Consider the following 13068-nt stretch of genomic DNA (forward strand, 5'->3'; position numbering starts at 1 on the left):
TCACATTAGCATGTGTTAGCTTGAAAAGGATGATAGATCCAGGAACATATATCTATGATTTGTGAAATCATCCAAAGATTTTCCAAATCACATTTTCCTAGATCTATTCCAAACTAGGTTTGAAGTTGACATTGTAACTAGTAATGGATTTTGCATATATAACGCATACTATTCTTCCCACCAATACTAGTACAGATAGCTGCTCTAACTCTTCCCTCTAACTTTTGGCTCACACTATATTTCCATCATTTAGATACTATGTATCTTCAAATCTGAATAAACTCAAATTTAAATCCAAACCCTAATTGAACCTTTATAATCTAAGATTTGAGTTGAGATACAGATCCTTTCGACTTTTTGAGATCTTAAAATCATAACGTATCAGGATTTCAAGCCACGTGCAAGTTCTGGTAGCAACCTCGCTTAAGTAGGCCAAAAGCACTAAACTTGCTTAAGCATAAATCACATACAATGCATCATTTGCTTCAACAAATAGTTTCAACCATGAGTACCTTGAATCAAGTGTTCATAGGATACAGACAAATCATTATTCAACCACCCCGAGCTTCTCTTCTTGTGGCATCATGAAGCAGCTCAATGTCGACTCCCTCTGGAGGTAGTTGAACGTATCTCACCACTGACCCCCTGATGAAACAGTTCCTCACTGAAAGCTGCCACTCAACACAAACAATATTAATCCATCCAGCATAGTTACACAGAAATAAGGAAAAATGAAACAAAAAATTACACTTTCATATTGGATATGCAATATATTTTTACAGAACCTAAATAAGTTCATTTAAACAAGCAGTTTTATACAGCAATAAAACTAGTTGGGTCAGACAACCAGTAGATAGATTATTGAAAAGACAAAGCCATGTAAAGCAACCACAAACCTCCTCCCCCTCCCCATGGTCATTACCCCCACCCCCCACCAAAAAAAAAAGGAGTAAGCAACCGCAAGTGTTAACCACAATCAATCATATCCAAAAAAATGACTATATAAATTGGAATTGGGTCTCAAGGAGGAAAACTCTGTCCAGAAAAGAACTAGTCTTCAATATGTAGAAATGTATGTACATGAACATGTATTTTCATCTACTTATATGCACATGCACACATATAAGCTTGCAAAGTTGCAACCTAATTGAAAGTGGCAGCAACATCTTGCTGTTGTCAAAACTTCTTTCCTTTCCTTTTCATATGCACCTTTCTGATTACCATATAAGCAAAGCTTAAAAGTAGGTGCACCCATGTCTCCTAGCTGTGTCATTAGCCAAAAGAAATTCCCAATTTGCAGATAATTTCCCCTACTCTTCCAATAAATTCTAACTACATGAACCAAGTGTGGAAAACCATAATTTGTTCACTTGGGTTTGATTATGTCGTAGCTCTATAATGAACACCCCCCCCCCCCCCCCGGGGGCTTCCCCCTTTTGCGCTAATCTGTAGCTTGTTCGTTAGCGCAACGGCTTTCGCACCACCATACGAACATAGTATATAGGATAAATATGAGGCACAAACCGAGCAGTGTTGGACACCCTTGAAATGAGTGCATGCACATAACACCTCCTAGGGTGATTGCCAAAGCTCCGGGTGAACCCAAAATAGGCTATGTTGCTGAAGACAATTCAAATCTTTCTCCGCCCTGTTCTACAATGTTAAGAGGTTCAAATGAATCCAAACCCAAGAAAAATTAACTCTCAATCCCAAGTCCCAGCTCTAGAAAAGATTACACCTATATGGGCACTGGTTAAAACTTTCTTCGGACAGATAAACAGTTGCCTAGATGTATTAGATGCTGATTTCAGTACCAAGTTACCGCTGGGTGAAAGAACAGGTAAGGACAATTCCACTCCTTAATCAAGACCCTCAAACCTTGATAATGGTATTTATGGGAAGATAACAGTGTTAGAATGTGAAAACATGAAGAAATATAAGAAATCAGACTAGAAATACTTCTCATAAATTAGACAGGCACTCATTTCAGATGGTTTGCATGACATACAACAAAGATACACTCTCAATTGTATCCCACTATGGCTATTTAAAAATAAAAATACCATTCTTTAAAAACAAACAAATGAAAGAAAGTCAAAGTCAAATGTTATGCACAATTATTTTTAAGAAGTTTCTCTTTGCTAGCATTGAAAAGAGTTCATCATTTGAAGTTCAGGAGTGGCTAGTAAATGCTACTATTGGTTACTTTATTTATCTATTTGCAAAGGACCTTGCCACAAAGAAATTCACCCCTCCCGCCCCCCACCACCCCTTCTCTATTCTCCATTTTGACATCTTTTTGCCAAGTGAGTACCACCAAAATAACTTCCAAAGTTCCCGATTATCAGATGAGATGCCAGACAACCCACATATTTTATCACCTTGCAAATATATCATGAAAAAATAACCTTCCATTATTCGATGAATCAGCAAATATTCTCTTAGAACAACACAAATATCAAAACACAATTTTAATAAACAGTTCCAATAACCAAATCTATATTTTCAAATTGCAACTTAACCTATGTCTAATAGTTATCCAATCAGAAAACACAATAATATTTACAAAGAAACTAGTCAGACCAAGATCATAAAATAAAATAAAAACTTACAAATAAAATATCATACATAAACAACTAAATAAATTCAAACCCTTCATAAACCCTAAGCCCAAATTCAAATCACACACATACCCAAGTACCACTATCATTCCATCAACGTGTAGGAGACCAAGACCACAAATCAACCAGAAGAAGAAATACAAACCGACCATAAGCATAAAAGAGTACTAAACCCTAGAACTTACGAGTACTAAAGAGTAGAAAATTGAAAAGAAAAGGAGAATACCATGTGGGGGTACTTGTCCTGATCGACAACCCGAGTGTTCTCAAGCTTAATGTTGAGGTATTGGTCAACGGAGTGCAGAGTCCCCCTGATTGCAAGGTCGTTCTTCAGCTCCACCGTCACTTCTCGCCCCACCAAGTCTTTGAAGTACGAGAAGAACAACTGCACCCACCAAAATTAACCCAAAAGAAAAGAGACCCAGATATCAGAAACTAAAGGAAACAAAGATTTCTTGAAAACCCAATGAAGAAATTGGGAAAAAAAACACACAGAATTTAGAGAAACTGAAGAAAAGCTTGTGAGAGAAACATCAGAGAGTATATTGTACTGAGGAAAAAAGGCGAAACAAAAAAAAAATAATTAGAAAGGGAGACAAAGAAAGAGTGAACAAAGAAAAATGTTTACCATAATTTCTTCGACAGAAAGATGGAGCCTCTTCGGTTTTCGTGTGCGTTAGTAGAAATTGCTGAGTCGAGGTCTCGAGCTGAATTAAGGAGCGGAAGGGTAAAGCTGGGAAAGGGCAAGTAGCTCTATTGTGATAGCGAAATTACTAAGAGACCCTTAATAGGAAGTTTGTTGGGCTGCTTTTGTTTTCCATGGGTTATATTGGATTTTCATAATAGTTCAAGATGACCCAAAAGAAAACAGCCCAGCCCACAAAAGAAAAGAAAAAATGTAAGCGGATACCTAAGTTATTCTCAATATATATATATATATTTCTTCACAATCTGCCCCCTCCCACTTCCTCAACATTGAAGCTGAATTTTGATGTTGCTATTACTATTATTATTTTTTTTTTTTGAGAAAATCGTATGTCATTAATCAAGAAGAAGCTTGCTCAGCAAGTACATCACCGTGAATACAGTAGGGGTATCCTCCAGTTCACAGTTTCTCTTCTCTACTAGATATTGCATATTTTGCTAGATTATGGGCTACAACATTGGCTTCTCTGTATACGTGATGGACATGCCATTCCAGTTGCTATTTTAAATTCTCCTTTGCTGCTTCCACCAACATACAATAGCTTCCTTGCCATGTTCCATCACTCTGTAGAGCAGAGACCACCTCCTTTGAATCCCCTTCCAGAATGCTTGTCCTCACCCCCAGTTTCCAGCTTATCTCCGTTGCATACCAAGCCGCCATTGCCTCTGCTGAGGTAGGTTCCAAAGCTGCTTGTTTGAAAGTGCAGAAAGAAGCTAGAACATTCCCCATATGATCCCTGAGGATCCGGATGATGCCCACACCCGTGGTATTTTGTTCTAATGAGATGACAGCATCCCAATTTACCTTGACAGTATTCGCAAGTGGTTTCTCCCATCTCATCTCCCTGCTTTGGATGGCTAATCGTGGCTGAGTGTTTAGACGTGAAGCCTCGGCAATTTCGTAGCTAACGATCTGGTCCGCTGCTATCTTCAGGAGTACCGAGGGCGCCTGCATCTCACCTCCGTGGACCACTTTGTTCCTTCTGAACCAAAGTTGACGAGACACTGTTAGACAAAACTGAAAAGAGTTGTCGTCCAATTTGTCCCGTAGTGTGATCAAAATCTCTTTGAAGCTTGAATCATAACTTATACACTTTTGTACTGCTCTTGGACCTTCCAGCCATACGTCTCTCACCGATTGGCAATGCCATAAGATGTGCCCCCACTGTTTCTACATGCAAACTGCACATTGGGCAAAGCGGGTCAGAGCTTATATGACGTAAGTGCAGATTTTCTTTTGTGAGCAGGATATCTTGGCATGCTTTCCATAAGAACATTTGCAGTGCCTTTGGTCCCTTTACACTCCATATGGTTCTCCAAATGTCTATGTGAGACTAGGTAGTCGAGCAGGAGCCCTTTTCCTTCTCCAGAATTTCCTTCGTCATATGGTATGCATTACGTGCTGTGAACACTCCATTCTTTGTTCCCCCCAAACAAGGTTGCTATTACTATTAGAGCACTAGCAGCATGCTCTCTATAGCACATTTCATTCCCTATATTTAAAAAAAATCTCAAAAAAAACTACAAAAAAACACTCACATCAAAAGCTCTAAATATAACCAACATCAAATGGCATCTACGGTGTTTCCCAATACATTGGAAAACACTGTAAATGCCCAATGAATTATTAAATTATAAAAAAACTTATTCTCTCTCATCTCTCCTTCACATGTCCCAACAATCATCTCTCCTCTATCCTCTCTCATTGGTTGCAATAATAAAAAAGAAATAGTATTTAATTCATATAGGAAAAAATAAGGGAATTTATTGCAAAGTATTTTTTTATAAAGAATCAAAAAGTAGTTTTATTCCTTAAATTGAGGAAAAATAGTTAGAAAGCTGTTGCTAGTGCTCTTAGAGATAAACTTCTATATTGGAGCAGCTGTAGGTTCAAATTCCATGGATTCTATCATTTTTGCTAGCACCCTTGTTTGCCTCCATTAATCTCCAAGGTTCACAGGAGCGTTTCAATTAGATGTTTTTTTAGAAGCATTTCCAATAACACATTGGTAAGTGGTAGATTCTTACTTCTTAGGCAATTTTTGTCTAAATCCTGTGAAATCTAAGTGGAAGCTCATGACAGTTTGGTCATACTAGAGAATTACCCTTTTGAGACATTCTGGAGAAACTTAAAGCTTTCTAAATGAGCAAAATATACCCAAAAAAGAATTCCATAGAAGGGACAGTAAGATGATTTCAAAGGGTAGACAGGTTCATTCAAATAATTTTACAAGTCCCAACTTGTATAATTCTTACGTCTTAAAAATAAGGTAACTTTTCAAATCACTATATGATCAAAATCTAATAATGATCAATCACAAGCATAATAATAATTTTAAAAGCCACATCATTCTTAAAGCAACATGAAAGTGACACAATAGTGACTTGTACCTCTACTCAGTAGGTGCTATTTATTTATCCAAAAAAAATTAATAAAAATGTTTATTTTCGAAATGAAGCCTGTCAGATTGGAATTTAATTCGCCTTGCTTGCTCTTTTGGAACAGCCATTTAGCAGCTACTGCTCGAAAACGCATTTAGATCCATACCCTCAAAACACCACATCACACTTCAGTTTCACAATCTTTATAAATGTTTTTTGAGGGAGAGATATAGCCATGACCAAGAATGTATCCGGAACTCAAATTCATTGTGAAATAACAAACTACAGCAATCCAAAAATGAATCACACGAAAAGTAGTACAACAAAAACAAAAAGACGAGAAAAGTACTGCAACCTTGAGGGTGGGAGGGAGGGAGGGAGGAACCGTAGAGGAAATGGAAAACTACAAAACAAAACTAAACACATTTCAAAGCTAAACCATGGACAACAAATGAACACCTAAATTTACATTCGCTTACAGAAGAAAGCTGAAAGATAGAAATTTTTTCTAATCCTAGAAAACATTATTGTCCTTTTTTTGTTTTGTTTTCTCATCTTCCTTTTTCTTTTTTGGCTACAAAGAATTGTGGGAACCTGCTCACTATAGTCTTTGCTTCACCCGCCTACCGTTGATGTCGCTGCCGTCTAGGATAACTTCATTTCCATGCCTGCATGCAATGACAGAGTGTTCATTAACTCTAGCCACATACTCCAAGAGCTCAGTCAGGACAGCGGGGCAGCTCTCCTTTAAGTATTCAAAACCATCTGTCTGCATCACAGCTGGAGGAAACAAAAAACATAAGGAATAAGGAACAATCACTGAAATACTATGTAATCCTTGATTAGATCAAAGATTTACAAAAACGTCTTGCACAGACCCAAGACATAATTGGATCTCTCTCGCAATAACTTATCAGATATCTTGTGCCGCTTGCTTAAAAAATGGAAGCAGTGACTTTTAACTTATCCCAGAATATTGACATTAAGATCCGAACAGACATGTTCAGTAAAACTGGTAGAACCAGTCTGATTTCTGCCACATACAAAGGGAGACTTCTAAGGGACCTTCCTAATGAGGCAAACTGAAGGGACCTTTCTCATATGACTTACGTGTTCATGATACACCAACTCTTAGAAACCTTTCTCCCAGCCAATTATATTGACACTTTAGAAAAACTGCAGCGCAAACTAGAAAGGCTGATACTAGCATGAATGTTAAAACCAAACCTAGTGACCAAGAATCGGATCAAGAGCTTGACAATGACTCTCAGTGCCTCGACAATCAACAGTTTTGTAAGGATTGTCACATTGTCGGTACCTCATAAGACAGAACTTTCTCCCATTAAATCCAAGTCCCATTAGGTTCAAGTATTGGTAATCTATTTGCATGGATGTAATGATTTCTATTCAAATGAGAATACATTTCGCTAAAATTTCAAAGATAAGAAACTTTCTTTGAGGTTTGTGTAATGCAATCACTGCAGAAGGTCAACTGCCAGGATGATGTTTAGAAAAATTACGTGTAACGTTTAAGAATTCTATTTCTTTTCTCTTCAATATTCAGCAACTCATCCAATCTTCAAACCCTAAAAATCTGAGGTTGATTTTCCACCTCTAAATCCTAAAAATTCCAATGACAAAAACCACAAACCCTTCACCCATCAATCAACACCCAAACACATCTGCTCCCCCCTCCTCCTCTTTCTTACCATAATTCGGTCCCAAAATCCTTTCCTATCATTATTACCCTTTGAAACTCCAAATTCCACAGTTTTCAACCAGTAAACACTAACCCCCAAAAACTAGAGCTTCAATAAAAATTCTGCAACTTCAGAATTTCAAACGAAAATGTCTACTGTGTTTGGGCTCCTAAATAGGGTGACCCTTCTGATTTCCAAGAAGCTGTTGATATGACTGTCATATGGGAGACGAACTTAATGATTCAGGGACAATTCAGGGATCTGATGATAAAGTAAGGAAGAAGCAATTTGCAAGATAAGGATCTTGATAGTAGAATAAAATCTCGGGAGCTGGGTGTTCCATGCAAATTGGACTTAGAAAAAGCATATGATAATGTCAATTGGGATTTTTTATTGTACAAACAGAGCAGTGAATTTGGGAGGAAATGGAGTTCATGGATAGCCCATTGTATATCCTCGGTGCATTTTTCAATCTTGGTGAACAGCACTCCCACTGGTTTTGTTAGTAGCTCTCGTAGCTTGAGACAAGGGGACCCTGACCCTCTATCTCCCTTGTTCGCCATTGTGATGGAAGCTTTGGGCTTCTCTGTTGTGATTTACGCTGTTGTGAATGAGGTCTGTTGGGCTTCTCTATGGGGACAAGGGATGTTTTGGGGATTGATATCTCACCTACTATTTGCAAAGGACACTTAGATTTTTAATCAGGCTGACCTAGATCATCTACGTCATTTGCGATGTTTGTTCTTATGTTTGGAAGCAGTCTCGAGATTGAAGGTCAACTTGGCTAACTCGATGAGGCAGCCTAGATCATCTACGTCATTTGAGGTGTTTGTTCTTATGTTTGGAAGCAGTCTCGAGATTGAAGGTCAACTTGGCTAACTCGGTGAGCCTCAGTAAGTGGTCAAACGACCAAGGAACTTTTCCAACTCTACTCTTGATATTGTAGCCAATGAAGTTGACAATGTGGTAGATGACCAATACCTACTAGTGCCTAAAGAAGTTGACAATGTGATCATTAACAGAGTCAAGAATGTACAAGATGAATTAGGAGAAAACATGGTTGAAATAATAGAAATAGGAGACAGCTTGGAGCTTAACACCCAAGTTCAGGTTGCAAACCAAATTAAGGACGTGATGCTTATTCAAAATGCTCCCACCATTTAAATTGTCATTCCTGAAAATTCCAATGATCCAATGGAGTGTTGGATGTATCATCATTGCTGCCCCAGGCCAAGAAGAGAGAAAATTCAAGACAAATCTTTTATTTGATGTCAAGGATGAAAATTTAAGAAACTTCTTACTTCAGCACTTCAAAACGTGAGGACAAGTTTCACCAACCAACGAAGAATGACGCAGGCAGCAAAAGCAAATTTTATTTTAATTATTTCAACTTTACAAGGTCTATTTGTAAATTTCAAACTCTTGAACATGGGCTGTACTTTTTGGTCCATTGGCAACCCTAATACACTAGAAGTCTATAAGAGAAAAACCCTTTAATGAGAAAAAACAAAAAAACAAAAATTCACAAAATAAGATAAGCTAGAAAATTGTGAGATATTAGACGCCCATATATAAAGCGATTTGACAAGATCTTTATAACACCATGCATTCCACTCTTCCACTCTCTCTGTATACACCACACAAAGCACAAAGAGGACATCCTCCAAGCATCTAAAACGGAACAACTTCCCAACTGACCTCTCTAACAATCCAACTCTATCACCCTTCTAGGCATGACCCATTCTACTCCGAAAAGGCAAAAAATCAAAGTCCATAATTCTCAAGCCACTCACTTCACAATGGAGAAGAAGATGATCTATGGATTCCCTGCTCCTTTAACACATGCAACACCAACCCACCACTATTATGTTTTTCTTTCTCAAGCTATCCAAAGTCAGTCTTCCCAAGAGCCGTTGTCTACACAAAGAAACTCACTCTCGATGGAACCTCGACTCTCCAAATGGTCAGTCTTCCCAAGATCCGTTGTCTACACAAAGAAACTCATTCTCGATGGAACTCGACTCTCCAAATGGTCAGTCTTCCCAAGAACCGTTGTCTACACAAAGAAACTCACTCTCGATGGAACCTCGACTCTCCAAATGGTCTTCTGAGGAAATTATGAACTAGATGGAGTGGATAGCATTTGATAAAACAATCTTACTTCAAACTTCCTCCTCTTGGATGGTATCTACCAAATACTATCCTTACCGAGTACAACACATTAAAAAACACAAACACCAATTCTACCTCCCAATCCTGAATAGGTCAAATAAAAGATAAATTCCACCGATTATTTTCATTAAAAAAATACAAATGATCCGCAACCCACGCCTCCTTTCAGCAAGCAATACTAGACAACTCCGGAAATGATTCCTTCAGTGGCTTGTCCCCACACCAGAAATCATGCCAAAAACTCACCGCTGCCCTAAAAATCTTGCAACTTTAGAACTTCAAAGCCTCATCATTTTCCCTAAACTTTACAATCAAATAACCCTAGAAACATCATATCGCTGCTGTCCTAATTTAGATTTAGTCAATGAGCCCTGTCATACGTCATACAGTCTAACATAATTAAGACTCTTCAGGCAAAGCATCATAATTAATTAACAAATATTTATTTTAAAATCACAGATTAATGATAATGCTGGATGTTCTTTCAGTAAGCTTCTAGAGTAAGTCCACAAAACTCACCTCTCAGATTTTCAGGCAATGCGATAAATTTGAGACACACAGCTTTCAGCTGGAAACAGTGATGCTGCTCTGCCAAAGCTAGTGTTGTTGCTACTGTGTTTATGGCAACGCCATCACAGAGAGTGGCCTCGCATAGTACCCTGAGTCTTTCAAGGCAATACCGATCTGCAGCTGCAAGCAAATGCTGAGCCATCAAAGTAGAAGCCCATTTTGTGTTCAAACCAGTAAGCTCTTGCATGTCTGGTAGAGAGTCCCAGTATATAAAATGAAGCAATGCCTGCACAAGAGCATAATAGGGTAAAACTATAATTAAAAGCTGTCGAGATACATTGACCAACCCAACAAGTGGGTAAGGCTGACTTGAAACAAGTGCTCTATTACATTTGTCCAGTGAATTGGTTAACAGAGATTGCAGCCACATTTGCACTTACACATTGCTAACCAATCATAAAATAGACAAAAATAGAAGGGTACTGTTTTGAACCTTAAAAACAGGAGTCTCCATATCTTCAACTTTTATACACTGGGTATTTTGATCCCTCATTGGACCAATAAGTTGGGCTCTAAATACTGGTGAGCGAGCTGCAAGGACCAACTTATGAGCAGCAAAAGTTTCCCCATCAACTTCGAAATTCACATCCGTTCCCTTTCCACTTTCCAGCAGCCTCCCAAAATGCTGACCTATGTTAGACGGTGGTGGTGTTATAGAGTAGATCTTAGGCCCCTCTGTGTATGATCTCACAACACCAACACTACAATGAACAGAAAGGCAATCATCTTTGAGGTAGTCTGATGTCTCTAGAAGAGTTCTTTTGAAAAACCTCTTGTAACCCCTGCAATATCCAACCAAAGAACACATATTATACAGCATCAAACAGTTCGATTACACTAAATAGCGAACTGGAGCAAGGGAGACACCTAAAATGATTGCATAAGAATTATTACATGATAGAGAACACCCACAGAATAGAGTAAGAAGACTATGCCAAAAAGATGCTTCAATGTAGTAGTCATCTAATAAAAAATTGCTGTCATCTAAAACATTCATGGCAGGGACCAATCAATGAGATTTTGTCATCACAAAACATAATGTTGTGAACTAATTAGATAAGAGCCTGATATTGCATACTACTTCTATTATACTCCTGCATAACTCAAAATAAAACCTTACCCAACAATCAAATATAATATATCTAGCCAAAGAATTACATATAAGAGTCTCCAAAACTCAATATAAAGTACTCAAGAAAATTTAATGAATTAGAAACAGTTTCCCTTCACTTTCATTTAATGCAAGAATGGAATAATAGGATAAATCTACCTATCACAGTTCAATCTCATGGATACGTTTGTTGGACCATTGTCTTCATCCTAAGCTCCCTAGAATTTTCTAAGTGTAGCAATAGATGCTCATTGCTTCATATTCTATATATAATCATTTGGCCATATTATGGCGTACTACAACTCATTAAGATACAGCTAAGTGGTGGAAAATAATTATAGTAGCAAACCTGTATGAGTTGGAAAAAGTATTCATTTAGCCAACTACAATCATTTAAGATAATGGCATTGTTGAGTACGCACAAATGCTGAAAGATGTTTGTGGAGAAACTGCATTTTTGCATATGCAAGAAGAGATTCTCTCACTTGAAAAAAAAAAAATTGCTCGTTCAAATCATCCAATTATAATCATCAATAAGCCTCTAAGTACACCGCTCTCAATTGTCATTTCTTGCATAATAGATATTGCATCCTACAAGCAATTACAGAAGAACAATAAAATAAAAAAAAAATAAAAAAAAAGGGAACCTCATAATCAAAAAGCCAATACTGAGCACAACAAATATCATCATCATCATCATTAAGAACTCCAAATTCACGAAACCTACCACATGCTACCGCGATATTTGAGCGTGTAGGGTCCGCTATCCGGGGTCCTCCCGAAGTGGGTGTGCACCTTGTGCCTCTCCTTGCCGCTCTGGTCCAAGAGCGTCAACTCGAAGAGCGCCCTCACGTCGGTCCCTTCGCTGGCCAGCGCGATGAAAAGAGACACGTACGCCGCATTGTCCTCCACGCTCTTCCCGTCGGGATAAAAATAGATCGCCCACGTGTACCCGCCGACGACGAACGTATCCGACGCCACGTACTTCCCGATCCCCATCCCTTTCAGCAGCGAATACCCCGTGATCTTGAAGTGGTGCGAGCCGTTCACGGTCTCCGTTACCGACGTCGACGTCGTGGTCGAAGGCGAAGGAGACGAAGACGACGAGGAACAAGGAAAAGCGGGCCTCGAATTGAGGCTTTCTCTGAGAACCTTTCCCATCCTCGAGCCACGAGAATCGGATCGAAAATTCGCTGAAATAGGTGGGGATCTAGGGCCGGCGTAGGAAAGCAAGGGGTGAATTGGACTTTGTTTGGACTTGCGTACAGGAAATTTGAGGTTGGAGCTGGAAATTTTCTCGGAAAAGTGATCGTTGGGTGAGAAAATCTAGGGTTTCGTCAAAGGGAAAAGTTGTGTGGCTCTTCTCGAAGCTGAGAATTGCGTAGGCTCAGATTTAGGGAGAATTATTGGTAAGAGAGGAAGAAGACTAAAGCGTACTTGCTCGCCTATTCATTTTTGAGGCACGTGTTTAGGATACGAAGATTATATATACGGCAGGCGCGAGGGCATATTTGGAACATGGAAAACTTTTATGGATATGAAAATTGACGTCAAATTTTTTTTTTTTTTCTTCTCTATTTATAGAAACTCGGTCATTCCATAAAGGAGAACGGAGAAATGATCTCCTAACTATTTACCATCGAATGTATGTAAGACCTACACGTAAACTTATAAATTTAATGGTGAATTGAATTTGATTTCATTTGAAAGAAAATAATTATGAGTCCGTTTGGATTACGATTTTAATAAGTGGGATTTTAAAAATTATATTTTGAAATCGCTACTTTTTAAAATCACAAAAGCGTTT

The 13068-nt window shown here is 38.4% G+C and overlaps 3 protein-coding genes across 3 annotated transcripts; all 3 read right to left on the reverse strand.

The window, feature by feature from the left end:
* Window positions 1–428: 428 nt before the first annotated feature.
* LSM2 (Small nuclear ribonucleoprotein family protein) lies at window positions 429–3363 on the reverse strand. The gene is made up of 3 exons (XM_059582475.2): window positions 3250–3363; window positions 2848–3006; window positions 429–671 (listed from the first exon to the last, which is right to left on the reverse strand). The coding sequence occupies exons 1-3, from the start codon at window positions 3250–3252 to the stop codon at window positions 552–554; spliced, it is 282 nt and encodes a 93-aa protein (XP_059438458.1). The 5' UTR covers window positions 3253–3363; the 3' UTR covers window positions 429–551.
* A 462-nt stretch (window positions 3364–3825) lies between these two features.
* On the reverse strand, window positions 3826–4281 carry LOC148587941 (uncharacterized). The gene has a single exon (XM_088513396.1). It carries the CDS (start codon window positions 4279–4281, stop codon window positions 3826–3828), a length of 456 nt encoding a protein of 151 aa, XP_088369522.1.
* Window positions 4282–5944: 1663 nt separating this feature from the next.
* On the reverse strand, window positions 5945–12701 carry LOC132168599 (BTB/POZ and MATH domain-containing protein 2). The gene is made up of 4 exons (XM_059579593.2): window positions 11989–12701; window positions 10584–10932; window positions 10100–10376; window positions 5945–6488 (listed from the first exon to the last, which is right to left on the reverse strand). The coding sequence occupies exons 1-4, from the start codon at window positions 12420–12422 to the stop codon at window positions 6310–6312; spliced, it is 1239 nt and encodes a 412-aa protein (XP_059435576.2). The 5' UTR covers window positions 12423–12701; the 3' UTR covers window positions 5945–6309.
* Between the last annotated feature and the right edge of the window lie 367 nt (window positions 12702–13068).

Source organism: Corylus avellana, chromosome 1, assembly GCF_965113065.1.
Source record: "Corylus avellana chromosome 1, dhCorAvel1.hap1.2, whole genome shotgun sequence".
Taxonomy (NCBI): Eukaryota; Viridiplantae; Streptophyta; class Magnoliopsida; order Fagales; family Betulaceae; genus Corylus; species Corylus avellana.